This window comes from Chiroxiphia lanceolata, chromosome 7, assembly GCF_009829145.1.
Source record: "Chiroxiphia lanceolata isolate bChiLan1 chromosome 7, bChiLan1.pri, whole genome shotgun sequence".
Lineage (NCBI taxonomy): Eukaryota > Metazoa > Chordata > Aves > Passeriformes > Pipridae > Chiroxiphia > Chiroxiphia lanceolata.
The window spans coordinates 11,876,068-11,894,517 of NC_045643.1; the positions used below are offsets into that span (position 1 = coordinate 11,876,068).

At 35.6% G+C, this 18,450-nt stretch overlaps 1 protein-coding gene across 12 annotated transcripts in view; it reads right to left on the bottom strand.

The window, feature by feature from the left end:
• Positions 1 to 18,450, bottom strand: part of FAM126B (family with sequence similarity 126 member B) — a 54,262-nt gene that overhangs the window by 23,405 nt on the left and 12,407 nt on the right. For 11 of the 12 annotated variants that reach the window (XM_032692759.1, XM_032692761.1, XM_032692755.1 and 8 more), the window contains 4 exons: positions 9,487 to 9,589; positions 7,481 to 7,560; positions 6,395 to 6,496; positions 587 to 766 (listed from right to left, as the gene is read on the bottom strand). In XM_032692759.1, coding sequence (XP_032548650.1) covers positions 587 to 766; positions 6,395 to 6,496; positions 7,481 to 7,531 — 333 coding nt within the window. In that variant the 5' untranslated portion in view covers positions 7,532 to 7,560; positions 9,487 to 9,589. Of the gene's footprint in view, positions 1 to 586; positions 767 to 6,394; positions 6,497 to 7,480; positions 7,561 to 9,486; positions 9,590 to 13,968; positions 13,989 to 18,450 lie in introns of those variants that run through there. The other variant, XM_032692762.1, reaches the window with a different exon arrangement.

Sequence of the window (18,450 nt, forward strand, 5' to 3'; positions counted from 1 at the left end):
AAACATTTCCAGGTTAAGATAAGAATATAAAACCCTATTTTTACATCCAACAGCCAAATTGAATAATTTATAGTTACTTTTACTTATTCTTAAAATCACAGTTCCCCTCAAGACTCTGACTCAAATGTACACATGTATGTATCTAAGTGCATGCAGAGTGGTTTCATCTTCAAATTACCCTTAAAGACACATTCAGAGTAAGTGGGAGAGTGTGGGAAGTGACACATGAATACTTACCAAACATATCAGCCTGCCAATCATAGAAAGCGGTATTTTGGAACATTAAGGAGGGCTACCTATTTCCTTACAAACACAAGTGTATAACAGTTTGAGAAAGCCTACAAGGTGATCCTTTTAAGCGAAAATGTTTTTCCCATTAAAAGATAACTATAAAATATAAAAAATATTTTTGCAAACGCATCCTTACTAAACCTTCATTACATTATCTTTTTCTCCATATTAAATATGCTTTCATTTAAGTGTATTTCAATTTTAAAGATGTTGTTACAGTAATTTACTTTATTCCCAGTGGTCAGTGATGCAAAACTTAAAGCCTTCCTCACCCATTCCCACTCATCTCACTTACCAAGTTGTAAATGCCAAGCAGCAATGCTTCAATGCAACCATTACTCTGTCTGTCCCTGCTGGCAGTGAGACGCAGATATACCCAGATCAACTCTGGCAAAAACTGCAGTGTGAATCTCTTGAGCCGAACTTCAGAGCTACGATAAAGTTCAAAGAGCTGGTGGCAAACAGGCTCCAGGAGCTGTGGAAAGGCAAAAAAGCTAATGACTTACTGGTAGGCTTCTCTAATAAGGGAGAGTGAAATAGCAAATGTAGGGGCTACATCATATAGCCACCACAGCTAGTAAAAATTACATTTCTTGATGTAAGTGAACCGAAATGGTATCTACATTTCTTTTAAGGAGATCCATAAGGACAGGCCTCAGGGGAACTGGTATGCAGTACTGGGCAGAGTGGCTTTACTGCAGCCACCACACCATGTGTGCTTTGAGAAGATTATTCTCTAGGGCTGTCAGTATGAGATTTATTTTCTATACGGGTACTAATCTATGGCGTGTGACAGACAGGTGGCTTCAACTATGTGCACCATAAAACTTTAATAGTGCAGTTGTAAGGTCTATAAAAATATAAAGATTAAACATTAGCTGCTAATGATAAGTCCATTGACAGAAATACAAATTGATTTCTTACCTACAGCTTTTTAGTCTCAAACCCAACAAGTGTGCATGCATATGTTTATTACAATGCAAAACTGATCTTTCCATCTTGAGCTGCACTTCAGGTTTAGTACAAGAATCAAAAAAAGCCCCTATCAAGTCAGTGTGAGATAAGCACGAGACAAACCTGCCACTTTAAGAGTCTACAATGCCAAACCAATAGTCAATATGCATCCATGGCATTGTTAATGGATGTCAAATGGTCTCATCTTTTCCCACAACTAATCAAGTTTTAATACTAAAACCAAAAACTGGGGGAGGGGGGGGAAATCCCTCCCAAAAATTTAAAAATTTCCAAGACAAATTTTTGTAAGGTTTGTGACCATTATCTAACATTGCATTCTATTAAATAGAGTGACCTAAGGAAAATACTTATGGGATTCAGTGTCCAAAAAGACAGAGGCATACATGTAAGCTAAAGCATCTATATTCATATATAGAAGAGTTAGAGAGTCAGAAAACAGAGGCCAGAATCTCTAAGAAGCCCTCTTTCTAACAGTACATGCTTTATGCAGCTTGCTTATACATACACACATAACATATAAAACATCAAATTATACATGTTTTTAAGCAATAAAAACCTTACATTTGACCAACACAGTAGCAGCTGTACTGGTGAGACAAAAAGGCATAAATAGGAAATACCCAGTGCAGAGTAAATCAGATAAGGCACAAATGACTCCTCTTTCACTCCCAGGGATATGCACCTTAGGACTTTCAGAGCAGCATATTTCATGGACTTTGACGCATTCTTTTTTCATTAATTTGTTTATTCATCGTAATTTTAGTACCCAGAATTTCCTGTAGAATTGACTGTCACTCTTGCTATGCTGTAAAAAGATGTACTTCTGGGGTTTGTTGTGAATCATCCATCGTCTTAAAACACTTGGAAGTCCCTGGCTAACAGCAGAGGGACAGACATTTCTGCAAGTGAGCAGTTTGAACGTTTGATAAATGTGCGATGCCGTAAACCTGTATGAATGTACAATTTCACATAACACATATTCAGACTTGGATATTGGACGCTGGTGTATCACAAACACAAAACATACATCTGACAGAACCGTCTATGGAGACAGCTGCCTTAGGAGAGCATCAGCCAGGAAGCACCAGTTTCATTTCTAACACACAACACTGTGGTCAATGAAGCTGACCATCTTAAACCACTGATTACATAAGCCACAACAGGACACTGACGTAAAATAAAACTTAGCTGTCGGAGAAATCTCTTAAACAATACTCTGGTATAAGTACCTTGTGTAACAAGGCTTCTGACTGACAGACTTGCTACTCTAAGCTAGAAGCCTGCTTTTACAACAGAAGCAGAGAGAGACTCTACAAGAGAGGGAGGGAAGAAAGCTGTCACTGACAATGTTGACACAGAGTGAGAGAAGTCCAGTCATCTGGAACACACAGATTTTTACAAGTCATATATATAAAATAACTCAACAATTTTTGTTTTGGGATCTAAATGAAATTAGATGTCTGTAAAGCTTCTGTTGCAGTCATTTTAAGGAAAAAAGTGATACAGATTTCTCTATCAAGTTGAGCATATATTATTTTAGCTAGTATATTTATTCCAGTATTCATACATACATAGGACTTTATGTTCAAAAGAGGCAGCAGTATATCCTTTCTTAACTAATATTTACTTAGTAGAAACTCCTATCTAAAAGTGACAAAATAATTGTTACAGTAAATGTTCAAATCCTCAGAGACAGAGCTGTATCCGTGTTTTATGAAAGGTCTAGCACATTTCAGATGTTCAAATTTAAGAAGTGGTTAACAAATAATTCAGACATTACTAGGATGAATTTCTCGATTTTCTTTAAAAAACAATATGATCAGGAAGCTAGTGTAAAGAAGAAAAAGAAATCCCTGAAAACAATACATACAAGCATATCTGCAGGGAGATGACAAGTGCAAGAAAAGCTAAAAACTATTATCTGAAAGCAGATATATACAGAGGCAATGCTATAAATAGTACTTTTATTAGATTAGAGATGACAGCAGCCCAAAGCTCTTTTCTGTTTGAAATTAGCCAGTCTAATCCAAGTCCCATTAAAAACATAGAAAAGAAAAATTTATTTTAGCTTAAGTCAGATGAGACTCGACCAGAGCAGTTATTGAGTTTATTCTAACTACTTTCAAATGAAAATTTTATAAAATTAGTCTGCCATCACAAAGATGCTACAACACAAATATTTTCAAAAGCATGAACACCCAAGATTTTCCTACTCAAGTATAGTAGGATAGTCTCCCACCTGGAAATGTAAAACTTGACACAAGTAAGAAAGAACAGATGTTTTCCTTTCCTCATAGTTATCTGGCTTTTCAAAGAGCCAGCCCCTTCCAATTAATTCTCTGAATATAAATACTGAGAAGGCACGGGATAAACAGAGGAAATTGAGCTTTTGTCATCAGTAGTGGGCGTATACGTGAACTGGCACACAATTTAATTCCAAAGATCTTTCAGTCCAAAGTCAAAGCAAACTGAGTAGCATAGCAGTCAGCACAAAAATCCAGAGTAGAAAATCTCTTATACTCCTATCTCTTTCCTGACAAACTAAAGACTTATAATTAAAAGATCTTTCCTATTAGCACAAACAGCAATCAGCATAACAAAAAAAAAAAAAAAAAAAAAAAGAACTTTTACTGGCTTAAATATGCAGCAGAAGAGAATGATCTAATTTACACCTCACAGAGCTGCAAACCAGTCATATTTTAAGTAAACTGATGAATACTTTTAGTTTGGCTACTTCACAAGTTAGCCAAATCTTAAGAGTCATATCTTGAAGTTAAATACACTGTATTATAAAATGCATGACAAACACTGGAAATGCTTACACTTTTGAAGAATTCAACTGTGGTAGAAAATAATGTGCTCATTTTAGGCTTAACTATCATATAACGAGTGAAAACATTTATTATTTGAAGAGTAATGGGTCTGGGAGTGCTTGGCATTGCAAAGGGGATGTTATTCTGTTTCATGGCTGCACTCTCAAGTTAAGCCTAATTAGCCTCACATGAATATTCGATGTTTAAATTGCAGTAGAGCACTAACTTGACATCCATAGAGTATGTCTACAGCCATTAACCAACTCCAAAAATTACTGAACTATCTAAAAAACAGTACTTCAAAACTACTTCACTTTTAAGTTCAAATATCATGCAAAACCCAATACATTATTCAGTTAAATAAGCTGTTTGTGAGCGAGATCATCCTCTAATTTTTATATAAGTTTTTGTTCCAGTGATTATCTTTCCCATATTTAAAAAAGTCAGGGCATCTCGTAAAAGGCAAACAGTAACAACTGTATTTAACTTGACAATATGCTTGCCTTCATTTGATAGCTCTCAAATTGGTAGACAGCTGTCCAAAAAGAGAAACACCTCAGTTTTTTGGTTCCTAAACAGGTTGGTTCCATGTTACATTAATAAACCTGGTCTTATCAAGATAGAATTGTGATTCTAGAAAAACTCAAGTTTGCCCTAAACAGTTTGCCACTTCCAGGAAGTTTTAAAAATAGGTCAACTTCATGATTAAGTTGTACTAAAAAAATTACTTGTCCTTCAAGTTTAAGAATCCAGTAAATACATTTTTATAATAGTCTACTACATAAGCTTAATCTCCATAAGCAATCAATTATCCTTCTAACAAATAATGCCCTGTAAAGCATATTTAAAAAACCTCTTGCTTAGAGCCAATGTTACTACAGAATTATGCAAAGTAATGAATTTACTATAGTTACATTCCTTACACACAAATAAGTCTGGAAGAAGTGCAACCAGGAAATAGATACTGCCTTAACAAGTAGAACCTGAAGTTAGACATCTTTGGGTCTGGGATTGCTTATCTTATACCTGATATCACAATCAGGCCCAAACAGCAACAGCTGTTCCAAAGAGTAATATTTGACAAACATCAGTGAGCAATAACTTAAAATTACTGTCACACCCTTAAGAAGATACTCTTTTTGCAAGTCTGGTTCTTTGCACATTAAAAAAAATAAATGCTTATTCTCAGAGCAAAGGAAAGCTTTTACATTTTCAGGAGTACACACACACACACAGATACATAGCAGCAATGGTGGCTTCGGGTTGGAGGGAGAATAACAGTAGCTTCAGTACAAAGAAAAAGGTCACTATGCAGGTTATTTGTAATACTGAAATGGAGCTGACAGCTATGAAGCCTTTTTTTTTTTCTGAATTGCATGAGCATTATGCAACCTCCTTGAAGCTCAATCAACCATTCAGCTTCCAAAAGCAGCTGAGCTGGGCTTAGGAAAACAAAGAACTTCCTTGCTGTGTACACTATCCATTTTATTTAGAACTATACAAAAGATCATGGATGATATATCAAATATATTGAAGCATATTATCTAAAGTAGTTTACACATCAGAGAATGGCATGCTTGCACAATTTATTCAAAAGTTGTATTTCACACACTTGCCCAGAAATGCTCCTAGCAGAAGCCAATGGGTTGGAAAGCTGTTTAATGTCATTTCCAAGATGAATTATGTACAAGGGTAAAGTAAGTTTTCATCGTGTCTATTTATATTTTGGGGCCCTGCCTCTGCTCTTGTTTACAGCAGTGTAAACACAAAAGTGATACTAGTGTAAGCACAAGAAAATCTTGTTATCTTAGTAATATTTAAAAAATTGATTCCATCTTCCACTGTAATAAGCCAACAGGTAATAAGCACATAAGTCTTGCTGAGTTTCACTGCGTGGCCTACTTTGTCTCAGTTATGACTGAAAGGTAGCTTCTGGGAAGAACTAAAACAATGAGTAAAAAAAACCTCAAAACCCCCCAAAAACCACAAAGTAAAACACCAAACATATCTTCCCTGCCCCCCAAAAAAAAAAACTCACAAAAAACAACTCATGCCAAATAAAGTACAATAGTCAGCTGTGGCAAGGAAAATCTAGCAGACAGTGAAAACTGTATTTTAGGAAGCAGATGAGAGTGTGTCTTACTAGAAATGCATTAAAATAACTCAAAAAACCAAGAGAATAAAAAGAGGGCTGACACACACTATATTGCAGCAGAAACAAGAATCAAACAAGCTTCATCTCCATTACTCTCATTTTAGTTGAAGAGGTGAAAGATATAAGAATGAGAACAAAAATCTTTTTTAAAATCTCCTACCTCATTATTTGGGTCTTGAATGACCTTATAAAGAGCTGGTACCAGTGGTTTTTTTCGGTGCAATGTAGCTGCATAGCTGGAAATTTGTGATTCAGGTAATGCCTAAAGAAAAAAAAAAGGTTACCCTGACAAATAAATTTTTTCAGGTATATAAGATCTCCACAAAAGGATTAAGTCTCATCCCAACATAAAAAAAAAAAAAAAAATTCCTGAAGTTCAGTAAATTTTCAGGCTTCCCACCTAGTTGTTCAATACAAGTTCTTCTCCATACAAATAACATTTGGGAGCATAGAACCACTTTGAGGGTTAAATCTCAAAGTAGTTTCAGATTCATCTTCCATAAAATCATTTGCTCTCATTTGATATGTGGACTCTCTTTCTTGACATTCTGTATTTAACAGGCACTTTTCAAAGACCTTATCGAATCAACTCAACTTATTTTTTAAGAGGTGTGGATAATGCAAAATGAGTAAGGACAGCCTCAACTCTTCCCCAAGCAACCATGTCTGGGGATTTTGCATCCTTGGATCTTACACAAATTTCCAGCAACAGCATGTAATGACTTACTATCATCAATGACATGAGGAATTACTAATTCGTAATTTAAATAACAGATTAATTTCATATCAGTCATGAAATCCTGTTTTCTTGTTTATGCATTATGCTGTATTTCACTCAGCGTAATTATCAACATGCAAAATAGCTTAATAGCTTAAAAACAGTTCAGATTCTTCACGACAAAACAATTAATTTTACGCAGACCACAGGGGGAAAAAAATATTTTTCTTTGGTTTTTTTTTGAAGTCCAAATATTTATACTGAGTTTTAAGAAACCCTATTGCTGCAGCAGTGTTCTGCTCTACAATAAACAGCAATAAAAATAAACTAATATTAGAAATATGCATTGTAGGTTATGTACCAGCTGACTCAATTACACAGACCTTTTCATGCTTTATGCATTATAAGAAGTTGAAAGATCAACTAATAGTTCTTTAAAATGTTGATTCTGAATATTAAAAAACCCCTCACAACTACATTCTATGGCATTAAGCCAATGGTTGAGTTATCATTCATCTCTCAGTTCACCTTGAATTCTGACAGCCATTCTTCCACGACACCTCGTTCTGTTCCCAGCATTTTCTTACTTCTTTTGCTTCTCTTCTTACCTTTAGAAGAAAAAAGAAAGAAAAGAAGCTAAATCAGAGCTCTGGCAGGAAAATTTAGTTTTGTAAAGTCCTACCCCAATGAAAAGTTGTTAAGATCTTTCCAGTAGAATTATATAATACGAGACAATAGGAAAAGTTGCATTTTGGACAACCAGTCCCATTATCTACCAATGATTAAACTATTTTCTTCTTTTAGTCAAAAGTATTGGGCATAAATCAGCAAGGAGGAGAAAAAGAAGGATTTGATGCTTCAGGCCAAAATGTACATTATTTAAGACATATATCATCCCATTCTTGCTCCCTTACCAAATATTGTACAAAGAAAAGACAAATGAAACAAAATAAAGAGCATCATGGAACAAATCATGTGAGACTGGTAATGACAGTTTTAGATACAGCTTGAAGCTAAGCAGTTTCATAAAACAAACCATTTATAAAAAATTCTTATAGCAGAATTTACTCCTTAAACCTTGTTCTTAAAGAATTTTGAGGCTTCTCATTCAAATGGCAAGATTTAGCTCTTGTAAAAGTACGTTGGAATTCTCAGAGACAAACAAAAAAGAAAATTTGCAAGGACAACTGTTATTTATTTTCCATTTTATACACAACATTCATATTCTAACAACTACTGAATTCACATAAATTTAACTCTCAAAGCAACAGCAGGAATTATCTAAAACACATAGCATTATTAGACACCTTTGCTTGATGTTCAAACAGGTTTAAACAGTGTGTGATCTCAGTACAGGTTGTCAATACCTGGAAGTCATTAAGGTCCCAAAAAATTTTAATCTGAAGAAGTGAATGAAGCTGTAACCTAATATTAGAGACTAAAACCTAAGAATAGTGACCTGAAAAGCGATAAATTGAGGAGATAATAAAATACAAAAGCCATATTAGACATATGAAGACAGTGATTCTTAATTAAAGTTTCATCGAAAGTTTATTTTTGACAGGACACGCAGGTTAACAGCTGGCTGAAAAGAAACAAGAAACAGAAAATCTGTGAAGGGACACTGTATTTTTAAAAGATACTTTGCTCACTTTTTTTTGCAAAAAAGAAATTGATAATTGCTATACGAGAATTTTATACAACAAAGCTGTCACAGAGTCATAAAATTTTACCACATTTTTTCTAAACCTACAAATACCCATCAGCTTCAAAGCCCCTTTTTTTTTTTCCATTTTAAACTCTATACAAGTTATGTCAAGAATATATTAAAGGCTATTATTTGCAGAATTTGTTGTAGAATTTATAAGAAAAAGGCAGGTAAACATGAAGTGAATTATTTACATTTTACACTAGTAATTTTTGTTTGAACCCAAATAATTTTCAAAACACATCTGAAAGACAAGTTTGACATACAAGTGACATCATGGAAGTCCTACGAGAAATGACCTTTTAATAGCCAGACTACATGACTGGAATCACCTGTTCTCTTCTCACAATGTACTTGTTTTGGTTTCTGAAAAAAGACTTGTATTTAAGAACAGATCAGTATTTGTTAAATGGAAAATGAAGTGAAATAAGATATAAAGCTTCCCAACACAATTTTTAAGTTCCTGTAGCATTTTCCAATGGCCCTTGGCAGCAAGTCATTAATACGAACTCCTGTGGAACTGCTTCAGATTTCTAAGGCATGTTTAAATATCCCAAAATACAACTAATTCAGAAACTACATTCATTTAAAATCAAGTAACACTTGGGTGAATTATTTCAGCAGAAGCACTGACAATTCTATAAAATAACAAACACAACTAAATAGATTTCTGCAAACAAAGTTTCCGAAGACATCTCTTTTGATATAGGGAAACAGAATGAGACATGGATACAAGTGAATGTAAAACATCATGGGACATGCTACAGTACTTGAGTTCTAGTTCACTTTGCCTAGAGAAAAAAAAAAAAGCAATATGCAACTTTACCTCTTTAATGAAGTCAATTTTCTAAAGGAGGAAGAGGAGAAGGAATGCAGAAGGTTTTCAACTTGGGATGCATTTGTCAAGCCTTCAAGTACTGCCCCGTTTTCTGGAAGATGAAAAGAAACTAGAATGATCACAAAATAAGGAAAAATATAGTAAAGTGAGGCAAACAGTAATGTAAGTATTTTTGGACCTTACAAATGGAAGTTTATCAAATCCTCTAAAGTATACGTGAATCCTTCTGTAACAAAGCACTTGGCCATTAAAAAAAACAATAAAAAGGCTCAGTGTTTTAGCAGGAGGAAGGCAGGAATTGCCTTAATCCAAAAAGAAGGCTTTGTCACCTATGTGGAAAACCCTTCTGTATTAGTGCAGAGTACCACAAGCACACTTGAAAGGAAAACTGAAGCACTTCTTCTTACAAAGAACAGTGTAAGAAAAATGTAAGATGAAGTAAAAGAGTAGTAATTGCATAAAATGTGAACTGAATCAATACCATGATTTTGGAGAACATATACCACCTAAACAGAATATATTAAAAAGTCCTCCCTAATGTAATTTCCTTAGTACATATTTCTTACAGAACTAAAATTTCAATGTAATTGTAAAAATTATGTATTACACTGAAGTTCACCTTTTACTGTAGGATCCCTTCATACTGAGTGTGAGGTAAACAATGCACACGAGTCAACCCTAGTAAATCAGGGAACTTCAGTATCTGGAGACCTCTAATAGGAACCTGAAGTACACAAACAAGGAGTGTACTCCATTCCATACTGCTTATTCAATTAATTACTTTCCAAAATACTCAGTTACTAAAATGTCCTCTTCCACCACCACCCACCACCGCTATTTAGAAACAGGCTAACAGGAGGTACCATCCTTCTGTGGTTATGCTGTGAATGTTTTTGTTACATGATCACATATACAAACCATGTCCTCTATGAATTTTTTAAAATCATCTTTTTTTTTTTTTTTAAAAATTAAATTCCATGCAGAAACCTTAAATAATGCACTTCTGAAATAATGAAATTCAAATCTTTCTCTTCTTTTGCTGCCAGTATTTACGAGGGGGTTGAAAAAAACTAACAAATTTCTACCCTATAGGCACACTGTAGCTGATTACATACAGATTTTTAAACATGCACAGGAGACCTGAAAGACAAGTATATGTTATTTTAATTACCAGGCACATATATTCAAGACAGAATATCAGGTCTGTAAGAGCTGATTCAGGACTTCTGGAAGCTTCCCAAGTTTTACAACACGCTAGAAACAGTATCTGATACACACTGCTCTCTAGAAATGTCATGGGCTCCCAACTAGCTCTGAATTATTACACTTGCTAATTCTCTTCACAGAATTGTAGAAAGTGTCAGGTTGGAAGGGATCACAGTGGGGGCTTCTGGTCCAACCTCCCTGCTCAAGCAGTGCCACTGGTACCTACCCTTCTATCCCTACTGTCAAAACCACATAAAAATTCTGTTCAGCACACAGGCCTTTCCAGAGCTGCATTAAGTTAGACATGGTTTCTTTCTTGGACAGGAACTTTTGTTATTTTAGCCCTAAAGCAAGAATTACTGTTAAATACCAGCAAATCAGACAGGGTAATTTCTATTTCTCTACAGTTTTCACTCCCAAAAAAGGACTGAGGACAAGCAGATGTGCACAGGCCTGGTTGGAGATTCAGGTTGCAACAGTTCAAAATTTTTCATCCACTTGTCAGTTTGCTTACAGATCAAACCTGCAGGTTTTCTAGAAGTAATTTAAGTAGAAGATAATTAAAAAATAATTCTGTACATAATAACACAAATGGGGTGTAGAGATTTAAATTGTCTTACACATAGAAAACGGTAAAATAACTTTCCTTAAATCAGAGGCAAACATCACCTGTAACTCATGGTCAAAAACTTCCCTCTCTCCCAAATGATTACTTCAGCTTGGAAGATCCTGCTAAAATCTGGAGGCAAATAGCTTCGCTCCTCCAGCACTGTATCAGCTTGAGAGACTACACTGACTCTGTATGTAGTTGACTATTTCCTTGGAGATCTCTTGCAAGGGGGAATTAAGATTATGCTTAAAAACAAACTAAGAAAAAAACCCAAATACAGCAACAACAACAAAAACCCTTGCCAAAGCACAAATCATGCTTCACAGCAGTAAGTTCACTGGAGTGTAAGCACAAAACCATAGCACAGTTCCAACAGGAAAACAAAACATGTATCTGATAAAGCTACACTGAGTACCACATACTACTGTATATTTTAAGTAACAACAAATGTTCTTTGCCCTATAGCACTAAAATCCAGAGCAAGACTGCAAGGACTAAGCTAACTGTAGCAGAAACAAGGGAATGCCTAAGGCTATCAAAAACCACATGCATCATGCCAGTAAAAACACAGTAGCTTGGAATAAGAGAAGAATGCTACAAATAAGTGAAATAAATTTATTGAAGGCAGCAATTCTCCTGAGTCAGGATTTAGCCTAGCATATCTAAAGAAATTACAAAACCACTGAGAGTGGCAAGACTAACTCAAATGCCTTACTGAAAACACTGTAGAGATCCCACTGTGCCTACTATGTTGAGTCAAAATGTTAGTATCATAATGGCATAACACCTAACCTACCTAAGAAATTAACTCTTCTTACAGGAGTCTATTGAGCCTTACAGACAGTCAGTTGTTTGTCAAACAAGTCAGCTTCTACAAAGTCAAAAACCGAACCCGTGCTCGTGTCAAAAGCTGGATGCAGTTACAATTAAACCCATCTAGTGGGTAGCTACCAAGGAAAAGAAGTCAACCTTCCCCTCCAGTGTCACACATACTTCTCTCCCAGTGTTTTTGCCATGCATCGATCTTCAAGCAAGTACTGTTTGGGAATTTCTTCCAGTGTTAAGTCAGCTTCAGAACCACAACTGCTATATGAATACAGAAGTAGTCCACATCTATTTTGGCCACGGTCACTGTGCTAGTTCAGTTTTAGGACAAATCACCTCTCCCTTTCCAATTATCTGCCTGGATATTAAAAACATTTTTAAGGACTTGTACAGACAGGCAAGGCAGTCAGCTAATGAACTCCCAGTACACTAACTCTGCATGAACACTGTGCCAAAGCACAGTGAGCACCTCAGCGCCGGAGCGGGGAGCGCTGCCCCATCCGGCACCACGCCGGCCAGGTTGCGCCACACGCACTCCACACATCTGTGGAGGCACAACAGCTCCTGGGACCGTCCCAGCCTGACACCCAGACTGCACTCCAGGATTTTCACATCTGTGAAGCACACCTCGTGCTTGCATTTGCTCCCTGGTTTGCTGCACCTTTGGGGGAGGGAGGGGAGTAAATATATCAAACACTGTGTGGGTGTGTCTCTCAAATAAACTGGTTCAACTGCATTAAGTCCTGTGCATACTTATCCAAAGTTGAAGTGGCCTGAACTAAGAGTATTGAATTTCATTTCCAGAGTGCTCACATCCCTCCCAAAGCAAACAAAATACAGGGAATAAGAGATTTCTCATGTCTATTTTAAAAAGACTAAAGTATTTTTTCTACTATGGTTCAAAGGTTCTTATAATACGTAGGAACCATAATAGCTATTAATAACAGTAATAATTAAATATACTAATTTTTTTTACATATGGCCTGATTAAGATTTCTTAAATACTCAGCAAACATGCAAGATGGAATTCACAATAAAGCATGGAACAGAAAAGTTATAGTTAGGAATGCAGTTACTCAATGTTAAGGCTTAAAGGGGCTCCACCAATAAACCATCTTCTTGAGTATCACATCTACATGTCTTTTAAATCTGTGCACAGATGGTGAATTCACCATTCTCTACATATTTGTCTATATATTTTGTCTCTGAAAACATGAAAGTCTGAAATAAAATTTATTCCAGCAATTTACTATCAAAACAATGACATTTAAAAGTCAGCTAACTGCCCGAGAAGTTTTGGCTACAGTAAAAGACATAAAAAAGGGTTTAATCAACTGCTCTTGTCAGCGAGGTCATTTTTCACTTAAATTTAGAATAAAGACATACTGACTGAATACATTATTATTTACCAGTCTGCATTTAAACCACTAACAAAGATCAATCTGCAACAGCAGAATGATTACCCAAATAGTCTGAGCCAGTAGCAGTTGCTGTGCAATCAACTATTACAGTGAGAATTAAAAAGTAAAAAAGTGTTACCAATTAGGTAATAATTGATGACATTTAAGAAGATATGACTTTTCAAGTATGCAGAGGTGTTTTATTGTTGTTGTTGGTTTGTATTTTATTCAGGGGTTTTGCTTGTTTATTTGCTTTAAAGAAGCCAGGATTTTATACTGGTTTAAAAATACATGAGAGAGATTACATAAACAGGACATGCACTTCAAGAATGAGTCCACTTTTTTGGCCATTATATACCAGATAGAATGATGTACGTAATGATTTTAGACCCAGCTGCACAATGAATAAAAATATTACATTATTTTTACCTCAAAGGCCATGAGAAGAATATTTTGCAATTAAAACCTGAACTGTGTCAGCAAAAAGAACAAAGCTTCATGCTACATGATCTCTTCTTAGTGCCACTTGTGCAAAAGAACATTACGGGCTGACAGGAGGTCTAAAATAACAGAAAACCCAATTATCAATATGGTTTGTTCTTCCAAGCTATAGATAAGTTCCTCTCATATATATTTGGAAAAAGATTTTTCCATGCCACTTCTGTAAAAAAATAGCATGGAAAGTATCGAGAATGCATCCTTACTCTGAACTAAACATACATCCAATTGCTTTGGTCCAGAAACTTCATAGCTCTGCAACAAGAGCACCTCCATTAAATACAATTAACACTTCGGGAAGCAGAATAGATAAAACACAGGAAACATGCTTCCCTGCCACACACCCACCTTAATAAGACTGGTGAACTCTGGAAAAGAAAAACCGGGCAAACGTGCTGATAAATGCAGGTGACAAAAGAACAATTTGAACCTTTCATGATGAGCTATTCCTGAATGCAGAGGTTTAAAAGACCAAATGGAAAAAGACCAGGTAATACATTTGATGACCTAAGGAAAACAGCTATTCAGGAATGTATCAGCAGTCAGAAAATAAATCAAGACGTTTGATCACACTGAAGTGATTTAAAGTAAATCTGAAAACATGAAAGTGGACTGTACAAAATTGGTAATGTGCTCTGATTTGAAATACTGGCCTACATTGGATGCAAACAAATTAAAAAGAAGCATGTATAAGGCAGAAAAATGGTTAAAAGGTAGCTGATGCCAAAGATCAGGAAAAATAACTTCTAATTTGGATATGGGAATAATTTTTAAAATTCAGAGAAAAAAGAACTGCTTGTGTTAGAAGCACATGGAATTAGGTGGTTGAGAAGGTAGAAAGGATTTTTTGGTAACAGTAATACAAAATAAAACATTAAAATGGAATAAGGTAGGAATGTTACTGTTAACAGTGTTCTGCATCTCACACTGTAAGAGTAAGACTAGTTATCATAAAATATGAGGGTGGTAACACTGTAACATCTGTTTTAGATACTTACTACTTTTGTAGAACAAGAAGAATAAAGAAAACTTCATGGTGTAAGCCAGCACTTCATTGATACGCTTTACAAAAACCTTCTCTTCAGAGCAGCTCCTTCCTTACCACCCAGTATACAGGTGTGTACAGCTTCAGCCAGCTGCTCTCAAGTTATGTGCCAGGCTATATTAAACAGACATGGTTTGGTCTGATTTCCACACTGGGAAATCACTGACACACACGGACTCTTAGACTAATCTGATCCCAAGAGAAAATAAAAGCAGCCTTGGGAATGTTCAATTTTGGTAGATTACTTCTTGTGCTTATTTAAGAGTACATGTATTATGATATACATTTCTTACAATAAACATATTCCAAATACCATTGTGATTTTCATCTACCCATTTACCTAAATATATTATTCTACCACAATCCTATTTAACAGAGAATTATATAAGGTGTCATTTTGGTGAAGACATAAAACAATAAATTAAAAAACTGTTGTCCTTAACAAATCAGAGCTACAACTGCAACTTGGCACTGGAAACAGGTACAAGCATTCTACCAGAACTCTCTTGGCCATACAGCTCCACAGTGCAGAGAAACAGAAACTCCTACCAGATACAAAACTGAAAGGAACAGAACATTCTCTGGACAGATACAAATTTAAATCATCACCTCAAGCCTTCTTTTTAGTAGAAAGAGAGCCCTCTTCCAACTCCATTTGTAATGTAATTGTAAGCTTAAGCAGACAGACTTTAAAGCATTCCAACTTTAAAATACCAATGCTGACATACTGTGTATATGGGATTTAGGCTGCCAGCCTTATTAGACGAGCCTTAGTCATTCAAGTCGTGCAAAACAACTTGGATAAGACATTTCTTCCATGCCCACTCTGACTCATGAGTAACAACCAGGCTAAAAAACCTTCTTTTTTTGTACCAGCAACAAAGTTAGTTACATGAAAACAATGGGGAAAAGCCTTACCACAGTAAAGTCAAAGATGATTGGTAATAGTCCTGCAAACTTTCATGGTACCATACTTGCACAATAAGATCCTTTTCTTATCAAAAAGGTCACAAGAATTTCAGCTGCTGCCAAACACGCGGTAAAGAAAAGGTACAGCCCATCTGTTCCAAACAGCCGCCTCTAAGTAATTTTAAGGTCTAAATTATCTTCTGTGCCTTTTCAAGCATCAGAAAGCTCAGCTGCCAACCTCCTATCTTTCTACCATTACTACAGGGAAACTGTGCTTTACAGATACACAATTGCTGAAGACAAACAAACAGGGCAGTGAATGAAAACACAACACTGAAAATAGACACTGTGTAACAGTTTTAAAAACTCTTTTTAAAGCTGGTGTTTTCATCCTATTGCAGACTAATTGTAGAAAGCTATGGAAGTCAGGTGACTCTATAGAGAAAAATTTAAGTCCCATTTGCCTCACAGAGGCAAATAAACAGAGCCTGAATAAAACACAATTGTACACTTGTAGCTAAATCCCTCTCCTAGGAGTTCATACAGTGAATAAAGCAGAAAAGAAAAGAGTTAAGACGATCAAGAGTGTGGAAGGAGAAACTCATCTTCTGTGTATGAAGAAAATACTCCTCTCCATCACTTACAGGATTTGGGAAGCAATAATAATAAAGACATTATCCTGCTGCCTTAAATAGTGCAAAACACATTAATTATTCTATTATAAAGACCTGACGCAGTTAAAAATATATATACACACACATGTAGGTTAGCCACAGAAATGTTACCTTATTCTCTCAGCACCAGTTTCCTTAGAAACAACTTCACGTAGTCATCCTACACACTAAACCTAAAACATTCCCTTGTCAGGATCTTGGTGATAACCCATCCTACACTAAACAATACAGGCTTGTCCTCCCTTTGCATCAGTTCATATACAATTACTCTTCTTACGCTAGTTTGTCTGTATGAACTTCTTTACTTACAAAGACATTTCCATGCAAATTACTTTCCGTGTAACCCTACCTCTCCTAAACACCCTCTTTTGGTTCAAGAAGTAAATTAAATCTAGGAAGACTTAAGTAAAGCTACAAAACGCACAGGGAAAAAAAGTAGCCTAAAAAAACCCAAATAAATCTAACTGCAAACTAACACTTGCAAAGCCACAGTTAAGAGACACTCAGTGCTAAGTTCTAAAAATGAATAGGCACAGGATAAAGAGAAACCTTGAAACAGAATTTCTGGGGGAAAAAAAAACCAAAAACAAAATTCAAAATCAAACAAAAAAAATCAACAAAAAACCACACCACAAAAACCCCTCAACACAAGCTTTGGAATAGGGCTGTAGACATTACACCAAGATCACTGTGTTGCCTGGAAAGGAAAAAAAGTAATGCAGAAACAGCTCTAGATATATGAACTGCAGATTTTAAGCAGCTTCCCATTTCTGAATTGTAAAACCGTCACTTGACAAAAATAAATGCCTGTTATATTATGAAAATAGCCATAACAGAATTGAAGTCCTCTATCAATTCCAGACCAATATATATATTCCAATATCAGTATATATTTCTCGCTGCAGTATCCGGTACCAACTATAGTTCACACAAAATGGAATTTAGGTTACATATTCATTAATTAATCTACCTAACCTCCTTTCCCCTACTCTAAATATTCTCAAAGAGATCTAACCTAAAGGATCCTCTTCTGAAAGTAATGAAAACCCTTATTCTAATCTTTCCAACTTCCAGATGGTAAAGTCTCCAGCTCCAGGAAGTAGAGTATAAATAGATAAAGTGGAGGTGACAAATTTTCCCCCCATCCATACACTTATTTACACATACACAAATTCTTAAATGAGTGGAATCTTCAAATTTATCTGAATTTACTTCAATTATAGCTAAAACTATATCATCTTGCTGACTTGTTTTTAAATTACACAGTAAGAATACTAAGTTCCCAAATAAACTTTTGAAATGCCAGAGTTAAAATACAGGTCTGTAAATATTAAGATATATTGTTTTATTACATGATGCCATCAATTTCATGTGTGACTCAGATGCATCATTCACATTTAAGATGCGTGGTTTGCAAGGATAAAATTAATTCTGACTGATATTCTGGTCTTACTTTTCCAATACAAAGTTCCCAGACTTTAAAAAGCAAACCGAACAACAAATATAGTGACATGAAACATCACAGATCACACCACTACTCATCAAGATGAACAATTCCAGAACAGCACAGATCTCTTCCGCTTGACCTAACAGAATATATGAGGAAGTTGAACCCTACACACATACAAGACAGACTTAATAGCAAACAGAGGCTGTTTGCTATTACAGGTAAAGCAGAGTAGTATCAAGAATCCTGAAATCTGAGATCTGCTTCAGCTTTCGCAGCTAGAACTGCTCAGACTGTAGCTGCCTTTACTTCCTCCAGCTGTCACTTCACAGGAAACC